This window comes from Acanthopagrus latus, chromosome 16 (assembly GCF_904848185.1).
Source record: "Acanthopagrus latus isolate v.2019 chromosome 16, fAcaLat1.1, whole genome shotgun sequence".
NCBI classification, from domain to species: domain Eukaryota; kingdom Metazoa; phylum Chordata; class Actinopteri; order Spariformes; family Sparidae; genus Acanthopagrus; species Acanthopagrus latus.
The window spans coordinates 11,348,721-11,374,565 of NC_051054.1; the positions used below are offsets into that span (position 1 = coordinate 11,348,721).

The 25,845-nt window shown below is 42.9% G+C and overlaps 2 protein-coding genes across 5 annotated transcripts in view; both read left to right on the forward strand.

Moving 5' to 3' along the window:
- Positions 1 to 20,564, forward strand: part of stac (SH3 and cysteine rich domain) — a 32,288-nt gene extending 11,724 nt beyond the window's left edge. For 2 of the 4 annotated variants that reach the window (XM_037072424.1, XM_037072425.1), the window contains 9 exons: positions 2,146 to 2,279; positions 7,269 to 7,350; positions 7,509 to 7,615; positions 8,537 to 8,618; positions 9,577 to 9,644; positions 12,958 to 13,055; positions 15,833 to 15,884; positions 16,553 to 16,690; positions 18,865 to 20,564. In XM_037072424.1, coding sequence (XP_036928319.1) covers positions 2,146 to 2,279; positions 7,269 to 7,350; positions 7,509 to 7,615; positions 8,537 to 8,618; positions 9,577 to 9,644; positions 12,958 to 13,055; positions 15,833 to 15,884; positions 16,553 to 16,690; positions 18,865 to 18,963 — 860 coding nt within the window. In that variant the 3' untranslated portion in view covers positions 18,964 to 20,564. Of the gene's footprint in view, positions 1 to 2,145; positions 2,280 to 7,268; positions 7,351 to 7,508; positions 7,616 to 8,536; positions 8,619 to 9,576; positions 9,645 to 12,957; positions 13,056 to 15,832; positions 15,889 to 16,552; positions 16,691 to 18,864 lie in introns of all 4 variants that reach the window. The other 2 variants (XR_005070359.1, XM_037072426.1) reach the window with 2 other exon arrangements.
- A 3,131-nt stretch (positions 20,565 to 23,695) lies between these two features.
- Positions 23,696 to 25,123, forward strand: LOC119005033 (antimicrobial peptide NK-lysin-like). Its single transcript, XM_037072428.1, has 4 exons — positions 23,696 to 23,769; positions 23,842 to 23,915; positions 24,126 to 24,209; positions 24,854 to 25,123. The coding sequence occupies exons 1-4, from the start codon at positions 23,727 to 23,729 to the stop codon at positions 25,034 to 25,036; spliced, it is 384 nt and encodes a 127-aa protein (XP_036928323.1). The 5' UTR covers positions 23,696 to 23,726; the 3' UTR covers positions 25,037 to 25,123.
- The last annotated feature ends 722 nt before the right edge of the window (positions 25,124 to 25,845 follow it).

Here is a 25,845-nt window from a genome sequence, read left to right on the forward strand (position 1 = left end):
GCTGCTGCTGTTGTCGCTGGGGTGATCTGCGGCTGACCGATGAGGCCGGGCTCGCATTTCCCTCGGTTTCCATCTCAGGTTAACTGAGTCCACTCCAGCTCTGTGTCGGTGAGGCTCAGCCAAGCGACACGCGAGTTTTAAATGAGGAACGCAGATCCAGTTTTCCACCCATTACTGAGTTTCAAGTGGCCTCCACTGCTAGTCAGCTCTGGTTCAAATTACAGCACGTGAAGAGCGAGCTGAGATTTTTTTTTTTCCCCCCCCGTATTGGCTAGGTAGACTACACCCGAGAGGCCTTGTACCTTAAGTACACATTATTTCCTGTGTTTGTTGTTGTGTTGTTCGGAGGATCAGGTGTTCCGCTTGGTTTCACATTCACAGTACGGCTGTACTGCTCATTGAACCTCTTCACCCTGCTCATCATCCTGAATATGCTGCTGTGTTGAGGATAATCCGGACTGAAATGCAGACATTATTTGCTTGTCACAACGCTCGCTCGAAATCAGAACTTTACACAACCTGACAGCTGTGAACAAACCTGGCGATCTCTCCGCGGATGAGATCTGGGCCCGTTATTCTCCCTGTGCTCTCGACGCTCGCCAATCAATGAATCCTTTGCATTGACATATTTTCACATGCAGGGAGTGAGCCGGGGGAAGGGCACGTGCTCATCGATTAATCGATACGGAGCCAGGAGTGCACAGCTGTCAGACTACAACTAATAACAGCACCGGGACTTCGCAATACTGTCCTCTCTTGTTAATGTGGCATAGCTGTCAAATGATATGTCAAATAGCCACCGCTGGCTGTAAGTGGTGTGTTTTTTTTTGTTCTTTTTTTGTCCGTGCTGTGTGGAACACAGAGGAATAATTCGTCCTCTCAGGAACTTGTTTCTCCTCTCATATTTTTGGAGGATCATGCACTTTCCAGTAGGGTACTGATATTAACCTTTAGCTCATGTTTCTCTGCATGCATATTAGTAGCATTTAAGCTTTTTTCATCAGTGAGGTCTTGCTCATAGCTAACCAACTAGTAGAACCTGTGTGGGATGATGAGTGTCAGCTCATGGTGTTAACAAGCAGTTGGTTAATGGTTGATAAGTATTATCCTTTGTATTTGATCTTGAACTCAGAAGGTCTTTTCGTTCATGATATTTAAAGAGTTGATATTTGATGTTGAAGCCCTGGCCGTTCCACTACCTCCAAGCATACACAGTTTCAGGAGAGCGGAGAGTTATGATAGCTTCCTCCCCCAACCCCAGTTTTCAGGATTCTGCTGCCCTGAGCAGGAATATGGTCTGTGATGCTTCAAGGTCCAGACAGCAATATCAGGATCTTTTAAATATTTAAAAGTTAATGCAGCCGAACCTTTGACAAACAGCTGAGCTTGAGCAGGTCACCCTGTTAAATCCAGCGACCGCCTTCTTGGTTATCAAACGCACATTTACACAATCAAATCTGTGACATGAGACACGCGGCAACAAATCCCCATGCTCGCTGATCTTCATTAAAGACACAAACTGCTGTTGTTGTTGTTGTTGTTGTTGAGCTTTTGTCTTCACCCCGAACAAAAAAAATCGCTCTCATTTTTTGTTTCCTTGTCTATCTCCGTATTCACTTCACACACCTCCTCGCACGGATGCGCGCGTACAGGCTGAACGTTTGCAGTTGCAATGTTGCGTAACTTCGGTTCACAAATCAGTCAGATTAATCTTAATTTATTCCAGCAACTGTGAGTCACATATTAATAAGTGAGGACGAGCTGCACGCAGGCACCGGTTTGGTTTTTTTCCTCACATGGCGGCGATGGCGCTGGCTCAGACACAGTCACTTTGGTTAAAATGGTTTTGCAGAAAGTGTGTATCATGTGTCGCGTGTGCTAAATTCTGTCCTTGTTAAAATGTTCCACATGTCGCTTCACAGGTTTCACAGACGCAGAAACTCTGGCGAGGAATACGAGTGCAAAGACAATGAATAAATGAATGAGATGTTGCTCTGACCAGTAGTTTCCATTACCTCTGCCTTTTTTGCCTGCTCACTTGGGAACACCACGAGCACAGTTCCTGACTTGATAGATCTGAACCTGCTGCCTATTTTCTCTGTGTGTGTATGTGCGTGTGTGTGTGTGTGTGTGTGTGTGTATCAGGTACAACAGCCAAGCATGTGGTGTTCCTGGCGGGGAACACGGCGAAGCACGGCCTCCGCTGCAAAGCCTGCAAGATGAGCCTCCACCACAAGTGTGAGAACGGAGTGGGGCAGCAGCGCTGCATGGGCAAGCTGGTGAGATGCATGACACAGAATAAATCAAGACGATATAGACAGTACATTTGTCTCTTTGCTGTCAACAGTTTGGGAGATTCTGAGCTTCAGGAATATAATTACTGATGTCATTAGCAACAAAAACAGACACATTAGAATTGGCTGTCGGACCGTTTCCCACCAGAATGTGCTTATTCAGAAAATCACACTCTATGTGTGAGTGTGCTGGTACATCTGTGACCACCATCCATCCTCGTCACCGTCCTCATCATCGTTATATCATCACTCTGTCTGTCTGAGTGTTAGATAATAGTAATGCCAAAATGCTGACCCCTCCAGCATAAACCATTAAATCAGGATCAATACAATCACCCCGAGGCTGCTTCATAACCACTATTGAAGATGACACACTAACACGCAACGGTCTTATGATGTGTTTGGCATTTCGAGGTCTCAGCCCTGATGTCTCTTTTTTAATATGTTAGTTGAGCCTTGGTTGCTTGTCAAACTAAGAGGGTGTGAAATAGTGTTTGGAATAATTAGCACGTCATTAATTGTTCAATTTCAGCTTTTATATCACTCGCAGAAACAGTAAGATTGTGAAAACTTTTCAGAATCACAAAGATGGGACATGTCGGCTCCGGTACGCTGCTGTTGAAGATTAATCGCATTTATCTTAACTCCCAGGTGTGTGTTTCATGTTGTGTTCAGGTGGATTAGGGACACCAGTGAATAGTTTGGCACACAGTATACTGGAGCAAAAGACTGGGACTAATATTGCCATAGCCTGCTGATATTTTCTTTTTTTAAGGCAGCTGTAAATACTTTTGCATAATTTTGGTTATTTAATTTTTGGTTTGAAGCATGCTGAACCCTTCAGTTTCCTACATTCTGCATATTTTCAGGTTTATAACTTTTTTGGGTGTCTACAGGAAAATGTTAACATGCTTTAATGTTCAAAAAACACATTATTATTCTCATGCTAACCACTGCTGCAACACCTCTGTTCACCCCGACTTAGTGATCTGATTTAGTGCCTGTCTGTTTAACCCCCCCCGAAAAGGCCAGTGTGCTCCGATTGGTCATCTTTTACAGATCTGAGGAAGACTGTGACTGTACAGTTGTGACATCACAACCTTACGGAAGTCCCGATGGGCTATGGGAATAAGCTTTTTGATACTTTTGCGGTATTTATATTACATCTAGTTCTGATTCATGATCAAAAAGACATGGAGAAATCTTACTTTCTGAATAAAATATGGGATCTTTGAAAGAGCAGGAAATACTTCAGCCTATTAGTCTTGTTAACCCTTTTGAAAATCTTACTGGAAACCTTGGTTAACCTTGAAAATAACATTTTCTTAGTCCACGAAAAGCTGGAGAAACAAGGTTTACGTGAAATCTTTCCATTTTTCAGTCATTTTGTATGATTACTGGAAGTCTGTGAGATGCATCTTTGGAGTTTTGTTTGGTAGTAAATACACAAGATGCTTTAATTTCAGCCATTTGCTTCCCTGCGCCGTTTCATATATGCAGTTTTTCTGCTAATGAGCTCTTAACGGGAGCCATGACCGAACTTGAAAGTGCAGCAGGAGCTGATTCGGGTTTAAACGTGCCAAAGTGTTAGAACGAATCTGCCCCATTGAGTGAGACGGGGAATTCATTTCATAGTTGGTAGAGTTAGTAAGTCAGATTTTCATTGTTATTACCTCATAAGACAGAGTTAATGACCCTGTGCTGTAATAAACCCCCACCAACTTAAATACCATAGACTGTTGTAACACACTTTCTGGGGGCGTGTTCTCATTATTGGGCAACGATAATTGAGATCGGGGTCTATAATGTGATTTACTATCACCATCTGCAGGCCTGCATCACAGTGAGACCATTTGGCCGTGGCGTCGGGATGGGCCGAGTGTCTTTACTAGCGAGGGTTCAGTTGCACCAGGGAAAGCCAGCGCCAAGAAAACGCTTTCACCTCCATAGCGGCCCATCATACTGGCAGTCAGGACTGAACTGGGAATCTTTAGTCATTCACACACATCCCACACCGAACAGAGGGAGACTGTAACACTGTCAGGTCACATTACGTGTGATTTTCTACCTTTTTTTCTTGCCTTGTTCCTCCACAGTATCCGACAGCACGTACCTCGAGAAATTTGGCTGGAATTAGTTGAGGAAATTTGAAACGGTTGTTAATGAGCGAAAAAAAAAAAAAAAAAGGAGGGCCCGTCTCAAAAACTCTCTCCTTCCCGATCGTGACGTCTTCTGTCCACGAGAGGGACGAGGCCCGGAGATACGATCGGCTCTCAGGAGTGGAAAATGAGGTCGAGGGGTCAGGCATAAAAAGGGAAGTTTCCCCTGGAGGAGTGGAGGTCTAAATTCGACTTACTCTAAACTTGGACACGTTGTAGCCATGCTTGTTTCTCTTGGCTTGAGAACCCCTTCAGCAACGAGAGCACGTTACCTCATGCATCTGAATGTCTATAAACCACTAAGCCGGTCTCTTTTCTTATTAGGGTTTCTGAGCGCCATGTAACAGTGACAATTAATTCATAACAAAAATAAGTAATATTTAACACGCAGGCTTTCGTGATTCATCTACTTGGTTACGTAACGTTACTTGATTATACGCTTTGGCAACATTTAGCCAATCATATTGTTTTTATGTGTTCCAGAGGCTCTGTAAAGAAATTTTCAGTTACTTATGGAGTCAGGTTGACCCCTCGGAGTTTCTGGGAGACCTGCCGATCCGGATCGGAACGTGATTAATGATCAATATGTGTCAGTTTACGTGTGAGTCACTTCCCGACCCGCTCTCAGTTACTAACCAGAGAGAGATGAGCGCCGCCACAGTGCTTTGTAACACGCAAGGCACTCTGCAGCTGTGACACGATTCAGCTAGTAGTTTTACTGATTCAGAACCTTGCTTGTGCAAACTTAATGATTCACTCATGAGTCGTTGTTTCTTTTGTTTTTTTTTCAAGGATAATGCTTATCACGCACACACCAACAATAGCAGAGAGGTGCCGTTTGTCAGCATGACGCCATCACAATGGGCAATCAGTATCCAGATTCTCTCTCTGTTTTGGTTTCCGTGGTGCCTGGTTTACACAACACAAGACACTTGTCAGAAGGTGGCCTTGAGCACGACTCTCATTCGAGAATATCAAAGTTTGTTCAGAGATTGACAGAGGAAGACTCTCATTTTAGGTCACATATCATGCATCATGTACAGCGTGGTGAACAGCAGTGGGCGGTCCTCGCGCCCAGGAGGACCAACTCCCGATCTGGGGAATCAACACTCCAGAGTACCCCGAGTAAAAAACCCACACAAGTACAGGGGGAACATGCAAAGGTCCTGTCTCAGCGGGATTCGAACCCAGGACTTTCTTCCTGTGAGGCAACGCTGCTCAAATGAAAGCATTCACCACGTGCATGTTATCTTCAGATATATTAGCGATTAACCCCCCCAGTTTCAGCCGGGAGATGTGTGTGAGAGGTGAGTTTGTTTCATTCCACAAGCGCTCATTTATACTTTACATATCAATTAACAAATAAACTCGCAAAAGTCAAGAAATAAAAAATCCCTACGAAACAATAAAACACAATCAAACACTTTAGAAGAACTCATCAAAACTGTCTCTGGTTTGGTTAAAACAAACCTGCCATTCAAAGAGTTCGCTGGGAAAATATTCCTGCTTTACGCTCTGTTTGTCTCATCCTTCGGATGTAGATCATTAAATGTGCTTAATAAATTGACAAAAATCACCCAAAAAACATAAAGGCTGATTTTCTTTTTTGTCCGTCTGTCTCAGCATCAGTGTGGTCAACAAAGTCACTGCCGGCATCAGTGAGCGGTGTCTCTTGTTGGCAGCCAAATGAACCAAACGGGCCCAACAAGTGTGCGCTTTTCACCTTTTTCCTAAATGAGACTTCTCCCCCGAAAGTCTGACATCTCAGTTATTCAGATGAGCCTGAAGAGCTCAAGGGTTGCTTATTTTAGCCGTCTCCTCGCAAGAAGTGTCACATGCAAAAATTAAGACTGATTTGCGATGCAGATTTCACCACCTGCCACTTGAATCCTTGAAATGTAAACCGACAGAGAGAAAAGGCAGTCCTCTGGCTTCAGGTCTCACTGCTGCCTGCTCAGTAAAGAGTGAAGGTTGTTGTAATCAGGAAACATTAATCTTATTTAATGTAATCACTAAATGTCTGAGTGATTATCCAGGACTTCTTCCGGGAAAAACAACAGAGAGAAAATGCAACAAAAAAAAAAAAAGACATTATTCATTACCCAGTGTGCTGCAGATGACATCATGTCTGCAGGGACTGAGGAGAATTTCAATCATCTGTCTTTCTTCTGTACTTAAGAAGGATTCAGAAGAGATGTGGAGGTATTGATTGGCTAGGAAGCAGCAAGGTAATGGATATATAAATGATAAATGTTTGAGGGCCTCGAGAGATGGGAGGCGGACATGACAAGAGGATGAATTAAGACGGTGACTTTCACGACAGCCTGTTCTTGTCAGGCGCAGTGGACCGCCTGAACCGACCCAACTCCATGTGTAACGAACTAGCTGTTCATTTGCGATGGTAACGCGCGATTTGAACATGAGAATTGACTGAGAGTGAGTGAAACTGAGTGGAACTGAAGTCGCTCCTCAGCCTCGGGGTGGTGCAGTACAGTGTGTGGACGGGGTCTGAAACAACCCCTTCAGCATCTTGTCTTTCTCCCACCATCCGTCTGTCTCTCTCGAACTTCCTACCTTTCCGTTTGCATGTTGCATGTTTGACTATTTAAATACCGTCGTGTACATGTTTTCAGTCTGCTGAGTTTGCAGTGTGAAGTACAGTCGTTGTGATTCAAATGTCCAACCTCAGTGTTGCAGAAGTTTTTTCTCTGTGAGGTCAGTTGTGCTCAGAAACGATCAGCTAAACAGAGTGTTAACGCTCAGTATTTCGGTGTCAGGTGGCTAACGTCTGTCGCTTCTCTCTGTCTCTCCTCAGCCAAAAGGCTTTCGGCGGTACTACAGCTCCCCGTTACTGATCCAGGAACAGTACGGCTGCATTAAGGAAGTCATGCCGATCGGTGAGAAGCATAGAGAACCACTCCTCCACAGCTGCTTTATGAGATTTCCCTACCTGGTTTTATGATCTTGTAAATCACTGCATGGCTGTCCTGGAAGCTTACAGGTGACGCTTACTTGCCATCAGCTTATATCATAATATCTTATATCTCCTCTGAAGCCTGTGGCAACAAGGTGGACCCTGTGTACGAGGCCTTGAGGTTCGGGACATCGCTGGCACAGAAGGCCAAGAGGGCCAGCGGCTCTGAGTCTCCACACAGAAACTCGGTAAGAGACATCCATCATGTCGGTTTGTGTTTTCTTTTGATCCGTCTGTTTAAACCCGAACACAGATACACTGTGCACAAAGAAAGTGGCTTTCAGTTTTTATATCTCCTGCTGTAGCACCCCTGTGTTACACCGCAGTGTGCGTGCAGACCTGTGACACCTTGTAGATCATCACGGTCCGGTGTAATGCTTCCTATATTTTGTCCCACTGCAACGGACACAGTGTAGCTGATGGTCTAAATAGATACTGCCACTGCGGGGCTGTAAACACTACCAATAAAGGCAGTCTTTCCCAGGCGCTTATGAGGGAAAATGCCGGCGCAAACACTCACGTTACAGCTCTGAAGATGGACTCGACTGATTGCAGAGCTCCACTCCCTGGCCTCCTTTCCACTTCTGTGTATGTAATGCGCAAAGGAAATCTGTCTTTCATAGCTTATCACTTCTAATGTAAGCTAAGCTGTATGCACAGTCTGGATGCGTGCCTCCCTATGAGGACATCTGAAAGCTGTTGGGTTGAGGCCATCCTGTCCTGTCCTGTGCAGCTGTTAGTGAATGGGTGTGTGTGTGTGTTTGGGTGTGTGTGTGTGTGTGTGTGTGCGTGCGTGTGTGTGTGTGGCTCACGGAGACAATGTGATCTCAACAGGGGTTATGATAATAGTTTCCAAATGCAGACTTAGAAACAGCGTGTTTGCTCCACCACAGGTTTCTCTAGAATAGCTGGTTAGTCTGAGAAAGCAGATGAATTTTAGCTAGTTGTTGTACGTGGAAATCTAAAGGGATCCGTTCCTCTTCGGTCTGATAAAGGGGTTCAGGGCTTGATAATCATTGGCATCTTTGTCTTTATCTGTCCCCATGCTGCTGTGTCCATCTCTGTCTATCTGTATCATCATTTTGTTCTGTTCTATCAAATCGCTGCAGACCAACGACTTGGATAAAGTTCCGGAGGAAGTGGTGGCTCACAGCAGCAGGCAGGAGCTGTCGAGAAAACACAGCGATGATGGTGAGTGTGCGTTGCGGTACACTGTGTGCGTCTGGATCAAAGCCATGTAGTGACACAGGGAAAAAAACACACACACTGTTACTTCTCTTCCCACAAGAGAGTCTGGGAAGGTTGCAACATCGAATTCTCATCCAATGAGCCAGAGAATTACGTTCTTTACTTTTTTTCCGCCAAAGTGCAATCGCACTTTTTGCCTCGTTGCTGCTATAGAGTCACTTGTAGAAAGAAGCCTGTAGAAACGTTTGGACCTCTTTTTTTCATCTGCTTTGTGTGCAGCTCTTGATTTAATGGTGAGTAGGTTTATTTGAGCTGCACAATAGTCTCTGTGGCGACGGGGCAAGGCGCTGACCCTCTACAATCTGGAGCATTCGCTCTGACTGGCGAGGGCTGAACTGCGAAGATAAAAATGTAGACCTTGGCATTTGAAAATGCAATTTGGAGCGAGACTACAATGCTGCTGGACTGTTCCCATCAGAGAGTAGCACCTGACCCAACAAAGGAAGAAAAGAGTACATTCTTGGCCTGTGCCACATGTCGGCCACCAAACTGCTCTAGTTTTCTTGAAAGCGTGTGGGTTACTGTAAAAATGACAACTATGGTCAATGGAACGCTGTCTTCGAATATTTGGCACAGCATAGATATTTATGATTCATCATGTTTTTGATTTAGGGCAGGCACCAAGCCAGTGTTTAAAATTGCACACAAGATAAGTCACAATCAAGCCAGTTGATTGCAATGTTTTTGACGTCACAGTGACTTTCCCATGATCATTCCCGTGGTGCCATTTTCCTGTTAAGGTTGAAACAAATAGCAAGGATGTCTTTCTTTTTATGTTTCCAACATGTAATCTGATCAACACTGCAGCTTGTTTATTTAAATGGGTGTTGATTTCATTTTGTAATTTGTTCTTTCTTGTTCTTGTTTTTCCTTTCTTTTTTGTTTTTGTTTTTTTTTTCAGTTTTCACAGTCATCGAGAACGGGACGGAGCATTACCATCAGCCAGAGAGTAAACCTGAGGATTTGCCGGTGAGAAACCAACCTTTTCTAACACCTGTATTTTGTTAACACCAAAAAATCGGACCGAATTGAACAGGAAGTCATTTAAGAACAACAAATTCTCTTTGTTAATATCTCTGCCGAACATTCCCCTTTTCATACCATCCGCCTAAATGTGCCGTGCGTTATTCCAAGAGAAATTAACGCAAATTCCTGACTCTGCACCAAGAATGAATTCTGGGCAGACACCCATCCTCCATCCAAGTTTCGGGAAAATCTGTTCAGTGGTTTTTGTGTAATCCCACTGACAAACCAACAAACCCATCTGTGTCTTGTATTTTCTGGAAATTGATATCATTTTTATCAGTTATCCAGTGAAGGTCATACTACTCGATTTGGCCCACAAAAAATGTGAGCCTTCAATTTACCTCAAACACAAACAGAAACACATTTAAAAGTCAGTATTTTCACAGACAAAGAAAATCTGCTGCCCTGTGAGAAAAAAAACTGAATGTTCTACTTCAGAGGAATGGAACGCTAAAACTGTCTTTTCAGCAAATTTGCCCACCTTTCACTTTCACAGTCATCCTCAGTTTCTTAGTTTTACTCTGCAGCACAGATTCTTGCAGCAACGTGTTAGTGGCTCAGTCTCAAGACCTCTGAGAACGACTCTGTTCACTGACCACTGCCTGAACTCCACTTGGTCACTCTGAGAACTGATACCAAGCCAGTCCCTCTTGTCCCCCCTCGCCTCCGTCGTCACTGCTGAATTTCCCAGGACTTTGATGGAAAACTTCTCTTCCTGCTGTAACAAATCATACCCGAGCTGACGCGATCGCTGGCCTGCACCGACAGAGAGAAGGCCTGACCTTACAGCGATGTTTGGATCTGCAGCTCTGGGCCCTGTGCCGCTGTTTTTTTTCGTTCTCCCTGCAGTGAAGATGCAGTGCTGATTGTGCAAAATTCATGCTCGTGGAAAAAAAAAAAAATGCCGTGAACGTCTTGCCCCCTCCTCCTCCTCCCCCCCGCAGAGTAACGATGAATATTTCATGGGCAGATTTCAAAACCGTTCCTTTTTCTTTCTTTCTTTTCAGCTCCCATGGTGGGATCTGTGGGAGAGATGCTCTCAGTATCAGTGCTCTCTGTACATATTTTCGATGGGCCGCCATCTATCCTGTTTACTTTTATAGTTTAACATGTTTATCTCCATTGTCAACAGTGGAAAAAGACCAGAGATACTTGGACAAACACAAAAATGAACAAATAACCATACAAGGCAAAAAACAATACAAAAACACGCACGTGCGCGCACACACACAAACACACACACATACACACACACACCTATTCTCTGCAATACAATATAACAGCCACTCTCTCCATTTCGGCGGAGAGACCTGAAGTGAATTGTTATCAGGCTGGACCGAGCACAGCTGGCAGCGGGGCTGTTTGTCTGTCAGACGACAGGTCCATTAGCCCGGGCTGGCGGACAGACAGATGGAGGCTCCGCGGGGTAATGAACGGGGAGAGAAACGCTCGAAAAAAAATGCCTTTTCACCAGAGACGGAGAGTCCAATTTGAGATGAGAGGCTCACACGCACAAACGGGACACACACGCAGTCACACACAGGATGCCCATCTGTTCACACTTTGCAGGTTTAGTGTTAAACTACGCCGAGATCAATCGACGGTAAAATGGTCTGGCTCAAGCTGTGATTTCTTTTCCAGTCGGATTCTCTGGTTTTCCGGAAGCTTAATTTTTAGTGTAGGTGGCGCTCTCTTCGTTTGTCTGTTCATTTGAGGCAGCTTCTGTGTGTCCAAACAGATTCTGGCAGCTTTTTTAGTTGTTGCCAGAAGTATAAGATGTGTCGAACAGCTGAATTCAAACCTTGTAAAAAAAGGTGTCTCTCATAGTGTCAAACCTAAAAACTATGACCTGACTCTCAGCCCTATGGAGAATTTTATTGACTTTTAGCTCTTTGTTTTGGTGTTAGGCCCACATATTTACAGTCTTGGCTTTGTCCAAAGTTGGTGACCAGTTAGCGAGCATATTGGAGCATTTAGCAGCTCAGTTACCAGACATCTTTTCTCAGGAGCAGGTGGAGCAAAACAGCGAGGGGGAGGGTGAATATTGGACTTGCAATCAGCAGGTGTCCAGAAACACAAATCAGATATTGCTCCGCGTCCTCCAGATATGTAAATAGGCAGCTGTTGACTAACATGCTCGCCATGAGAACAGGGTGAGAATATGTCAGAGCGTCTACAGGTTGTTTTTCTACCCCCAGGTGGGCCACAAACAAACGGTTACTGCAGATTTAAAGGAATGCCGTCTTTCTGTTTTCCTTTTTTTTTCCTCACACACTGTCCCTCACCTCAATTACTGCCCTCTGTATTTTTCAATAACACTTAGAAATAACTCACTTAGAAAGGAGGCTGTCATCTCGGCCTTGCCCAGCCTCTCCTTCAGGCTCCCGCAGCACCAAGAGCCTCTCGAGGCCAGCGGGCAGCCCTTAGTTAGCTGTAATAGATTGCCACTGTTTGATTCTGTTGTTTCGAACCCTGAGGCCACAGAGGCAGTTTGCCTCGCGGCCGCCGTTAACTCAACTCATCCATCAGAGGCATTGCCAGTCCACATGGGTGACACTCGGGGAGCCACAAAAGACCAGAAAACACTCCTCTTCATTACCACAGTGCCGGAAGATGGCGAAATACTCCTGCTGTCTTGGGAAAAAAAAAAAGAAAACAGCCATTAGTGTGTCTTAAAAAGCTATTCTTCATAGCTTCTGGCTAAATTCCCGTCCATTATGAAGGGAACGGGACAAGTCATCATTTGGAGGGATTTCAGGGTCGCAGCAGGCAGGTACCGGTGATGAAAAAAAAAAACACCCACCAGTTTTGCGAGCAGGTGTGAAGAGCAGCAGGATGTTCGGCGCGTCTCCCCGCTAATCGTGCTCACACTCTCCCGACAACTTCCTCCCCACCCACAGCCCTGTCCTGTTTTAACTTCCTGAGCGCTCACGAAGGCCCGGTCCCTCTTCTCCCACTCATGTTGATGGAGGACTAGAAGGAACAGATTGCAGAACAACTTAAGCATCTCCGCGGTCTATCGGTGCACTGTAAACAAGGGCTTCTCCTGCCTATGCGGATGCCAGGAGACTATTTTCAGATGCGACTGCGAGGGAAATAACAATAGAGGATAATGGTGTTGCGTTGTGTTTGTGTTGTCTGTGAGCTTTGTTCGACTCGTCAGCCACATTTCCCTTCTCATTCCCCGAGACTTCATAAAAAAACAAAACAAAAACAAATGTGCGTGTTTACGTGCCTCCATGTTTTTGGCATCTAGCTGGAGCCGAGCCAGCTGCAGAAAGACGTCCTCAAGCTGAACACCTACGTGGCCTTGCACAGCTACACTCCCCAAGACAGCACCGACCTGGAGATGAGGTGAGTTTACACACACTGGAACTCACATGTCGCATGTGATCAAGAAATTTGGTTACAGCAACCACTTTCATTATTTGTGACATCGGCTGTCAGGGGCCAGTAGAGCCACTGACTTACTTTGTCATAAGGAGACAAAGCAAACCGGGACTTACGCACCGCAATTAAAATCTTTCTGTGAGCACGGTTCAGCTTTCAACACTTGATGTAAATCTCCTAAATAAGAGGTTATTGTATTGTCGTTGGTCTTGTATGTACACATACATAGTGTCTGCTCACTGTCAATATTCATCCGCTTTTTCACGCTGGGAAATTTGGTCGTCTGCTAATTAGCGTTTTCCGTGTTTCTTTTATCTTATATAATCACTGTGTTGAGAGCACTAGACGTCCAAGTGCACAAGAATAGATTAACAAAAGGAAACTAATTAGCTTCCTCATTTTAGGTAATGGTCCTTAAAGACTTATTTCTCTGGAGTGGCCTCATTAATCGTACCTGTGTGAGTGCCGCCATGGTCTATTAATATCAGTCGATCTCACCTCTCGATATATTCTCAGAGAAACACTCTGAGTCTTTAGAAGTTCATTTATTGGCAGGCAGTGTGCCAGCGGTACAGTTAAAATGTGCATTTGCTACATTCGATGACAGTAGAAATGACAGTTTATTTATGATAAATCATTGTATCATCTACCGTGGCATGCTATTTTTAATTTGATGTTTTTTTTGTTTTTTTTTTTCCCTTTTTGTTAAAGTGCAACCTGTATTTGTCTGTAAAGAGTGTGAGAACGAGGTGACAATGGGAAATGTTCACTCATAGTGATTAAACTATGGAGAATTAACACGTCGTCTTTACCGAGCTTAATGGCCAGCTGTAAGCTATTTTTTTTATTTTCACCGTCCGGCCCACAACTCAGTGTTTTGGTTCATCCACTCTCATGTCGTCATTTTTCGGACAGGTCAGCTGTTTTGAAGTGAAAAAGCTGTGAAAATCCTCATTACACCACCTGTTCAGCAACTGACAGACACAGTTAGGAGCTAGCTGTTGAACAAAACGGAGCATTTAGTAGCTTGAGAGTCACAGATTTCCTTCAGGGGTTTTGCGGAGACCAAAAAACAGAGCTAAAACCCGGTTTAATATTGGACTTTAATTTGCCAGGTGGCCAGAAACACGACGACTCCAAAGTGTCCCAAAGTACACACAGCTGTCTCCTGTCTCGCCAGTCTTATTGCATTTAGTACAATCTGGAATTCAGGCTACAGGTTTTAGTCCATGCCCTAACTGTGATTGATCCGGCATCATCCACAACGCATTTTGGGGGTATAGGCCCCCAGGAAAGAGAGCATCCGTCAGGAGCAGTCCTTCAGCCTAAGTACCATTTACTCCTGATTCTCACAGAAGTCCTGTGAGGACTTAAGACTATGTAGCTGCACTTGTTCCATTTCTCTTTCTCCCTCACACACACACACGGACACTCACGATCGCACACTCACGGGCCCTTCCTCTCCCTTCGGTAGAGAAAAACTTCAATCGGCAGGCTTGATATAAAATTCATTGACGTCTTCTCTACAGCTCCCTGACCGCCAGTGCTTGAGCACAAAGTTCACCGAGCTTTGTTCCATATTTCATCTCTTACGAAAGCCCACATCAGTGTTTTTTCTTTTTTTTTTCTCTCGTCGGGGTTTCACTGCAGACAGTAATCAATACATCGAACACTAACACATAAAGCTCAAATGAGGTGAAAACGGAATCTCTAATCAAAAGCTTTCAATTTTTTTCCATTTCCATTTTAAGCAGGAAAATCAGGTTTGTGATTAGCGTCGGTCGCCACATGCTCTGATTACATGATTACCTGCGACTATGTGGTGATTGTAATGATGATGAGTTATTGCATTTTTTAAATACCCACTGTTCTTTTTTTTTTGTTATTCAACGGACAATGTGAATGTTAAACAAGGTGAATCTACTTTGTTTTTCACTTTGTCACCTTGGAGGATTTTTAACGACGTCTGGTGCCGAGCAGTTTCTCACCCACAACAAATGAGCGTCCTCTGAGTCATGGTGAGAATTACCGAGCAAAGGACAGCACAGTGTCGTAACCGGACCACAAGGCGAGGAAAAAGGGAAATTACGTAAACCAAACATTTGGTTTGACTGCGCTGCTCCTTTTTTTTTACTGGCGAAATGTAGCCAACGGCCTTGAACAGATGCTAGCAATCATGGCACATGCGGCGATGGGGTGGGTGAAGTGATTCATGCGTTTCCTGGATAAAGAAGAATTACTTACAGCAAACAGGATTAAGGTGCATCCAGTCTCATTCAAAGCAGAAGGGAAAAAACTGCAAACAGCCTCTCCTCTTCTTTGTTATCCATCAGACATACAGAGGAGTAGATCAAGTAGAGAGGTGATCTTCAGGGTGATATCCAAATAAATCTACTTTTGATGGCCAAAGACTGAACGGCTGTCTTCCCACTTCATACCTTCAGATGCCATCACGCCAATGAGTTGACGTTACTAAAGGCTTTTGAATTGTAATTGCAGTACACAGGAAATAGCACACTAGCTCGCCAGTTCTTGCTTGTGTACTAGTTTGATTCATTGTTAAAGTTGTTCATAAATATACAGGGTCACAGGGGGTCAAGCAGAGCCCATTGCTCATTTTTTCTACTATTAGATTAGATTAGATTAGATTAGATTAGATTAGATTAGATTAGACTATCATATGAGCATGCAGACCTAAAACCTTTTGAGTAATTTCTTCTTTGTTTCGCTCTGTGTTGCAGAGCGGGAGACAGAATCTTATTGGCCGACGACTCCAACGACGACTGGTGGAAGGTAGGTACGGGACCAAGATATTACATGACTCCTCTAAAACTTTTTTTCTCGTTATAAGAATAATTAACCTTCAAAGGCGTTGTCGCCCAGTTGTACAGTTTGCAGTTTAAAATTGACTGATGGATCACAGGAAGTCGAGCTGCAAATTATAGCGGCGAGGCAAACAGGCAGCCTCTGGACACAAATGCATGACAGATAAATTAGGGAGACAAAAGGGCCCAAAGCCTGGCTGTACAGAGGCAGCCGGCTGCCACCAGACCATGGAGAAACTCATCACGCATTCTAATGCTGTTGTTGTTCTCCACCGGCTGTAGATAAACAGAGACATCTGGCTGGTTTAGTCTTTAGACAATGGATACTTTAACAAGTCAAGAAACATCAGCACTGATGTAACACCAGCATTAAATGTAAAGGTGCCATATTCAAAGACACAGGTAGTGTATTTCTTTTCTATCTATGTAACCAGGTTAACAGTATGATCTAAAATCAAACTTCACACAGGTGTTCTGTACTGTAACCGAAAGAATCCCGGTGTTTATTTTTTTTCTTCGAGGATTTAATCATTTACAAAGACACTGGGATTGTAATCCTCTTATGTTCTGTGCAGTCGCCCCACGTGTCCACATGTTCGATGACTTATTATTATTATTATTTTTTTTTTTTTTCAGGGGGTAATTGAGGACAGGATCGGTTTCTTCCCAGCAGCCTTTGCTCACCTGGTGCGAGCAGGGGATCAAGTGTTCAAGTGTAACAGGACGTTCATCGGCTGTAAGGAGCAAGGCCAGATCACCCTGAAGGAGGGGCAGGTAGTGTATGTGCACCTGGTTCTAATGATAAGACGCAGAGATGTTTTGACACGTGAGCATCTTCCCAGCACAAGAAAAGATGCAAGAAGCTGAATGCTACACAGTAAACATTGAAATTAAAGTCAATATGTGTGTTGATTTAATGCGATGATACTGTAGCATCCGGTGCCCAAAATGCACGTGTAGGAGTTTATTTTGTTGCATATTCAAACAAAAAAACATTAAAAAACTAATATATATAGAATACAATCGTTAGTATTCAACTGGGGAAGTTCCACTGTGACACCTTATTCACTGTTTTTTTGTCTTGATAGGTATGTAATTTCCAGATATCATTAAATGTTATCAAGACACATTCTTTCTCATGCTCATACACAACTTTCCACTTCAGTAGCGCTTACTTCCAGCAAACGCTCCATTTTTAATTCCTATCTGAAGGCTTGTACAGAGAGTTCATACATCATTGATAGTCTGATTTATATTCTAACACTTAATTCCTTCAAACTTGGTGAAAATTGATTTTTTTTTCTTTTTTTTTTGGCATGGCTGTTGAATTTTTTATTTTTATTTTTTCAATTTATGGAGTGATAAAATGAGATATCCATTATTCCTTCTGTAAAAAACGTTGACTGGTTTTATCCACTGTTCGGATTTCTGTTCTGGAAATGGAATATTTAAACATAAAACTTCTTGAAGTGATGTAATGTATTGTATGTAAGAAGTCAATGAGGGACATTTCGTTAATATCTGTTAGTTCAAACTTTTACTTTATTCCCCTTAAAAGAATCAATAAAGGAAAACGGTTCTCTTTTGTGAATATACGCTTGTCAAAACCTGCCAGATAAAAGTAAATACGTCTGGCGATCACGCTAAAAAGAAGGATACTGTTCTAAGTTTATGATTCATTTACATTTTGTATCAGACGACAGCGACAGGATTGTTTTTTAAGGGCTGACTGGTTGACTTTGGAGCCACAAAGGCAAAACACTGGCACGGTCTCTCCCACATACAATCTCGCATCATGATTTAGGGAAGCAGTGACCTTTATCGCGGACATAAAAATTTCCACATTACACCTGTGTTTAATTCACGATCACACCCCGGCCATTACAGCACATCAGAATCACATTATCCAGCAGCTCTTTAGCCATCCTATTACCCTCCTGCAGCTCCCACGTCGCCTCTTTACCTCAAGCCACTCTCCCCTCACATGCACTCACATGGAGTCGGCTGGCGGAGGATCCCTCTCAAGGGTCGCCATTACATTTTGGCATAACGGGCTGTACTTAGATCAGGCCCCCCTTTTTCCCACAATGCTTTCCAGGGCATGTTGGGACTCAGAGAGGCTTAAAGCAAGCAACCCCCAGTGGAGATGAAACCACTGAAAACACGATGAGTCCGTGACCCGCTGCCTTTCTTTTCCTGTCGCACGCACCCAGGGGACGACGTCTGAGGGCACTGAGAGCGAACATGCAAACACAACATGTCTCGTCTTTCACGGTGACTACAGCAGCATCGTCGTTATCGCCTTTGAATGAAATGAAAGTGATAAATGAAGCAATGTTTTATAATCAACATGAAAACGGACCAAAGAAAATATTTTAAATGTCAGGTCCTGTCAGCAGAGTTCAAATTTTCAAAAAAAAAAAAAAAACCCAAAAAACGCTTTTTCTTTGGTTTTCTTTGTCACCCACTGGTCTATTATTTAACTTTTCCTGGAAATCTTCCAGAGATATTATGTACATTTTCTGGAAATGGATATAATTTGCATCTTTGGATGGGATTGAGTTCATCCACACCAGACCCAGAAAACAATTTTCTTCTCAACCTGACTTAAACAGAAATGTGTCCTCTCTTAACTGTTGCTATTGTATTAAAAGTATTTTGAGAAAACATCATCATGTATTTCAGAATTCCCTCAATTGGTGCCAAGGGGACTAACCCTAACATAAAGACATTTCATAATATGGTCAAATGTATGGACTTCAGTCATCAACTAAACTGTCTATTCCTTTTTGTCTTACGGAAACATTTAAAGAGTTTATTTGCCAAATGAGTTATCCCTGCTTTGATTTATTTCCCTACACCCTAACCCTGTTTTTTTTATACTGTGCAGTCGAAGCAATATCAATCAAACTGGCATTGGCTCAATACATCTTTCTTCCCCCCTGCAGATTTGCGTGAGCAGCGAGGGGGAACGCAGCGGCTTTATCAGAGTGGCGAGTGGAAAGAAGAGAGGCTTTGTGCCGTGCGACGTCCTGGAAATCATCTGAGACGCAAACTCTCGGAGAAATGAAGAGAGCGGGAGAGGAGGTGAGAGAAAGAAGGAGGGAAGGGAGGATCCGCCGCCTGGAGGTCAGAGGAGGAGGAAACCGAACTGACAGCATGGCCAGAAGGAAAGCACTGAGGGAGTTCGCCCCATCAGAGAGTTGGAGTTTGGATGTGAAGGTGATGCTGGTTTTGTCAATGAGGACTGTGTCGCCTTCCTCACTCCCTGTCCACTCAGAGATGCTGACACACAGAGGCAGGAGAGCTCTCTTTCACTGGATTTTATTTAATTTATGGAGCTGATGTGTGTGGGGTTTTTTTTTCTTTTCTCCTCCGTAGACTTTATTACACCACGAGCTGTTTATTTTCTGAACGTGGAACTGCCGGCTGGCTGTTTAAGCCAAAGAAAACGAAACAAACACTCAATACAGTGATTATTTTTCAAGGTTTCAGTACGTACAATGGCATTCCTCCTCCTACAGATAGTTTAGTTTCTCATGCTTTTACATTACGTTCAAAGCAAAAGGTTTTTAAGCTTTTAATACAAAGTAGTCCGCGATAGGCTCTGAAATATCAGATTGTTTTGGACGACAAAGCGACGATGATGTCAGAAGGTGATGGAAAAACTTTCTTCGAAGCCTCCAGATCTCCCTTAAGTATATTGAGCAGTCACTTCCTGTGTATCCTCTGCGGTACTCGTACAATCCCATGACAGAACTACGCAACAGGTGAGAAACAAGCAGTGCACATCCGATGCATTAAAGTGATGTGGGCGAGTGTTTTTTTAGAGAAGCCCAACAGATTCCTCAGAAAGACTAAAGAAATTCTCAGTGGTCCCTCAGATATATCGCCCTCACACTCCCCAGGTTTCTTATTCATTTGCTACCCACGATTTAACTCAATGGTGATTATTATACCATCATTAGCATCAAACGCTATTCCAACCTGTGTTACAGTGGATACAGAACTGTGCAAACTCCTTGCTGCAAAATCCTTTTTTATTTCTCTTATAAGGCTTTTTTTTTTTCTTCTTTTGGTTGATTTATGAACCGATTCTCTCTCTTTGGTTGTTTTTGTGTTTGTTTTTTTCAAAGATTTTACAACTTCGTTTACTGTCAAACGGACGTGAATCAGGAGGCACAACTCCGACAGAATCAGCGTGGAAATAGTTTTGTGAACGGAGCTCATGTGCTCTGCTGGGAATGTGAACGGAGTGGAACATGTAAGAAAATGATAGTCGTCTGGTTTAAAGGTGATCCCTCTCGTGGGTTCTGAGCAGCACTTCTCGTACGGATTCTGCGTACGGAGTGCTTTTTACGGAAAGGGTCTTGCATCGTAGTAGATATAGTATATCTCCAAAGGTTTGTTCTGCACTGAAACTTGGCTTTGTCGAATGTCCAAGAATTCTATTATTGTACATACTGTACATACAAGATTAAAGTTCCTTCTTTATCACAACAAACAAAAGCACGTCATGTCTCCTTTTATTGTGGTTTAATTGTATGGAAACACAAGTGTTAATGTTTCATCCTTCGCCTGACGTCTTCCATCTGTCAGAATGATTCCTGAGCTTCTATCATGGTTCTCTTCCCTCTCGTTTTTATTAATTACCCATCGATATTAAGCTCATTATTCGCACAAGTGGGCCCCCAAAAAGACGGGGGAACATCGCACAATTATGCATACTATGATGTGATTTAGATGCGAGTGAAAACAAGTGGATTGTGACTCTGTTATTCCAAGTGCGCAGGGAAACCAAATCCATTTTCACAGCGAGGGAGTGGTGAGGACCGGATATGAGGCGTGAAACACTTGGGTAAGAAGCACAGAGACGCCTTCGAAGTTTAACGTCTCAGTTTTCGTGCACTCTGAAAGCTCTTAATGCTTAATTTTATACTTCTTAGAAAACCTGAATGAGATTGTCAAAGGTTTTGACAAGACAATTGAGCAGGATTATTTGAATTTTACCACAATCATTAATATATATATGATATATTGTTATATTATCATTATTAATATGAATGCATCAGAGCCCATCGTAACACAAGAAAGATCAAGGGCCGTCTGTTAATGCTTTGTGGCCTCAGTTAACTGTACATAACTGGAATGTACTGTAGTTACATGAAGATTAATGAATACAATCCAAAGCAACTGTTATATAAATATTGGTATATAAATGTCAGGTGCAGCTTTAGAATAAACAATTGCTTGATAAATGGCCTATAAGTGGTTTAACAGAGAAAATTTGGTAACAGTGAAATAACCATTTAGCTTAGTGTTACCGTCTGGTGATGAGTACACACAGCTGTTTTGAAATAGGTTTAATCTAACCACTTTTTGAGTTTACATTAGTCTTTATGCTCTCTGATGCGTCAGGTCGACCAAAACTTTAAAACCTGATGTTTCCTCACCTCTTCCTCTCACAGTTCAGTGAGCCTCACGTTGGCTCTACCTGACCATCTGAGCAGACAATCTGTTCACCCTGCAGTCCACCGAGAGAGAGATCCGCACCCTCAGCAGCTCCATTAACCAGCTGCCCGCATGTTCAAACTGTTGCTGGAGGCGCGGGCTATCTGTAGGAGTTGAGACGGCCACAAACACTCTGCAGTTTCAGTGTCTGCCCATTTTCCTGTGTTTCCATACTGGCACACACTCTGCCATCACCTCAGGACGCCAGCCACGCTCAGATACATGACTCTGGCACCGCCTGTTGGTGTAATGCGACAGCAGTGAAAAACAAAGCTGGAAAATCAGTCAGAGAGAATAAAGCCAGAAAAAAAGTGTGTGAGATCAGACACAACTTTGGAAATGACACCACACACTTCGACTGCATGTGTATGTGTACACTCGCAAATTACACAAATTAATTAATTACGCAAATTAAAGTGCTAACTAAAACTATTTGGGGTTCTCTGGCTCGTCCCCTAGGAGAACTTATTTCTGGTTCCTGGTCGAACCATTTATATAGGTTCACACTGACAACATTTCAGATGGCCAGTTCTAGACCCAGAATCTTATCAGTCCACTGCAACTCAACATAAAGGATTATACCTAGAGCCCTCTGGAAAGATTCCCCCCACAACCCCCTATAAGAGGTTCGGCAGAGAAACTTTTTACCGTGCAATGGTCCCACCCAAAACTAGAATCTAACTAATATCCAGAACCTTTTAACTCTCTAAAGGTGCTAACAAGAGACAGAGAACCTTTGTATATTCTAAGGGTTTCATATAGAACACATCCAGGAGTTCATACCACGAATCCTCTTATATTCAAAGGGGATTTCTGTTGAAGAAAATGGTTCTTCGTATAACTTTAGCACCTCTTGAAGAATTTAGTTTCCACTCCATTCAAGCGGTGGAATTTATTTGTATTAATCTGTGTAAAAAGCTCAAGTTTATGCAGCGTTAATCCACATTTGTGTGTGAACAGTGGGCCAAAGAACCGAGAGTGTGGTCGCTTGTATTGACGAACGCAGAGGTTTTTATCACTCGACTCTGCATTTCCCATCGGTTCTACAGAGTTTTATGTGACCTCCACCACAGTCTTTTGGTCCTCTTTCTAAACTCTTATCAGTGTTGTTTTCAGCCGCAGATATTTCCCCTCAATATACCATGATGATTAAACCACCTTTTGTCGTTTTGCATTACTAATAGGACGCACGTGTACTTTTTCATGTGTAAGAGTGTTTTAAGACTACAATTAACTATTCCAACAAAAGTATTTACTAGGAACTCGTGTGTGTGTGTGTGTGTGTGTGGACCAGGTTACACAAAGTGTGAGTGCTAACCTCAATTGTTGTTTCAGTGAAGCAGGAAGACAGATGAATAACTTGTTTCATTACTGTCATTACTTCTACTGGCATGTGAACAGAGAGCTCACTGAGTGAACCTGCAAGATGATTCACAGTCACATCATGTCATGGCCACATAACTGCTTGCACTGCCTGCGTTTCCTTGCAGAGTGGGAGTTGATGCATGCTTGTCGGGGTCGGGGTATAGCGGTAAGGCTTGGGTCAGCAGGATCTGCACATGCTACACATCCGGAGGTGGTTTATCGATAAATGTGTTAATCATCAGGTTATTTACAGAACGGGTAAACACTCATTTGACCATTGTGAAGCCATCATACCTGCTAGGAAAATGACTAAAACATGCAAAAAAAAAAAAAAAACATCATTCAAAGGTAAGTAAACGGTGATTCGCGTGATCATAATTGATGTTTGACTGACATGTAAGTTGTCTCATACAAAGCAGGCCTCTGTTGACAATCTCACTAAAATAATTTGGTGCTTTTGCCTCCTCTGGACCACTGAAAGCAGGAAAAAAACTGAGCGATTGTTAATCTTGAAGTTCTGAGGGCCGGACACATGGAGCCAGAATGTGCAACATGATGATCTATTTTTTCTTTGGGTTCAATTTTATGTTGTGACAGTGCTGTGCTTATGGGCTGGTAAGGATTAGGCACAAACCCCATGTGGTTAGAGTCAGAAACAACCACATTTTAGCCTAAAATACCTGTTTTGATGTCCATTGTCTTGGCTGGAGATCACTATAATTCTCAAAGTGTTTTATAAAAATACTTGAAGGTTGTGTACTTGGTACAACTTGTCAAAAAAATGCAGTGTTTGACTTTTTGGGAGTGGCATTCTTGTGGTAAATGAAGTGCTGATCAGGTGTTTAAGAAGCAAGATAGCAGAAGCTTTGGAACAGTATAAAAAGCCACAGGAGGAGCCGCTGAGGTCAGCTCTGATGAGACAACAAGAACGACCATGAGGTCCGCCATCAGCATCGCTCTTCTCCTGCTCTCCACAAGTAAGAAAGCAATGTTATTTAGCCCATTTTCCTTTGAATATAAGTTCTTACTGAGACATTTTTGTCTTTAAGCTATCGTTAGGTCACTGGTGGTCCGAACTGAAGAGAAGGAGGATTTTCCACTGCAGTCACAACAAGGTGTTAGGGTGAGAATACTGTGACTCACACACTCACTCACACACACACACACACACACACACACACACACACACACACACACACACACACACACACACACACACACACACACACACACACACACACACACACACACACACACCTCTCATGCTGTTGTATGCCACGTCAACAGAAGCATTTTCTAACTTCATTCTCTTTTATCAATCCAAATGTTTCAGAAAGCCGCTTTCCCTGGTGTATGTAGGGGCTGTGTGTTCATCGTGTCCTGGGTGAGGAAGCACCTGGGCAGCGATCATTCGAAGGTATCAGTGCAAAATATATGTGAATACGCAGGGCAGAGGCTGACTGAGGCTCCCTGAAAAAAGCACTCGAGCACTCTATGCTGTCTCTTAAACTGTCCTTATCACACATGCATTGTATGTCATCTCAAACTCAGCTGTAAGTCTTACCTTTCAATATGTCAATTTAAAGAATAAATTCAAAAATGAAAATACAGTTAACACCAAAGCTCCCTTTGATTCTGTCATGATGTGCTATGGAAGAACATTTGTGGGGTTTTTTCAGATAAAGGTTAATTGGGAAGATATCAAATTACATATTTTTGAGTGAACTGTCCCATATTTTGGGATTTTGGCTCAAGCGATCATGTTCTTTAAAGCTGACTTTCATGACCGTGGGCTCACAAGATGACAGAGAGATAAGAAAGAAAAGCAAAAATCGCATTTCACAAAATCCCTATGTTGTTCACCTTAATACTTACTGTGTTTTATTTAGTTTAAATTCTGGATGCCTTTATTTTTAAATTTTTTGGTTGAATTATTCACAGCTCACGTCCGTCTTAAGAGGACAATCTGGGTAGTTCTTAGCAAACATCTTATAATGACATACTGTTTCATAAACGTTTATTCTTATGATCTGATTATGTTTCATTTGTGTTTCACCTCAGAAAAAAATCCGACAGCTGCTGGACAAGGCCTGCAACTGGCTGAAAATTAAATTCCTCAGGTCTGGCTGCCAGAAGATCATGAGAAAGTTCAGAGACAAATTGATTGATGCCATTGAAGACTTTGATTCTCCCAAGACTGTATGTGTTAAACTGAAAATCTGCAAGTCATGTGTCTATAGATAGTTCAAAAAGTGTACAAATAATGTTTCCACTTTTCCTGTGTGGATATTCTACTGTGTTTACCTTTGCAATAAAGCATTTCTGAATTGGCTTATGTCATCATGCCGTGTAATTCTTCCCCTTTTTTTTAAAAAAAAAACAAAGACAAAGACCCATTTTATACAGAGACCAACGTATAAAAGCTAAGGGAGTTTAAGGGGTAAAAGTAAAGCTATGAGGTAAAAGTAACTGGAGCACAGTGGAAACACAGGCCGCATGTTCAGAAGCTAGTAAATTGCTCCCCCCAACAGTCATTTCGCCATGCAGATCGTCGTAAAACACACCTCGATCAAACTTGACAAAATAAAACTCATCAGAACCATCTTGGCTTGTCTTTCCACTCTTTCAGCAGTCACCAACTCTGGTTTGGTTGAAATGAACCTTTAATTCACAGAGTTAGATGTGATAATATTCTGGCTTCAGACGCTGCTTTTCCTTACTGTATTACAATACAATTGTGCAATTACATCTTGTGACGCAGTGGCCCATAAATACTTTTTCCCATGTGCTCACATTATGAAATAAGTGGCTATGTGGCTAAACTGTGGATAAGTTGTTTTGAGCATCACAACAGATCAGTGGTATGACTGAATAATGTTATGCCAATTCAAGTCACAGGCTTAACTGGAACCCAGCTTGCTCGGCTGAAGTATCTAATTCTTATGCACTGGTGCCCTTGCAATGTGGAAGATCCAGGTAATTTATACCTGGGAGGTTGAGATTTTATCGCTTCATGCCCGACTGCGCATCTTTCATAGGAAACCCTTGTTACA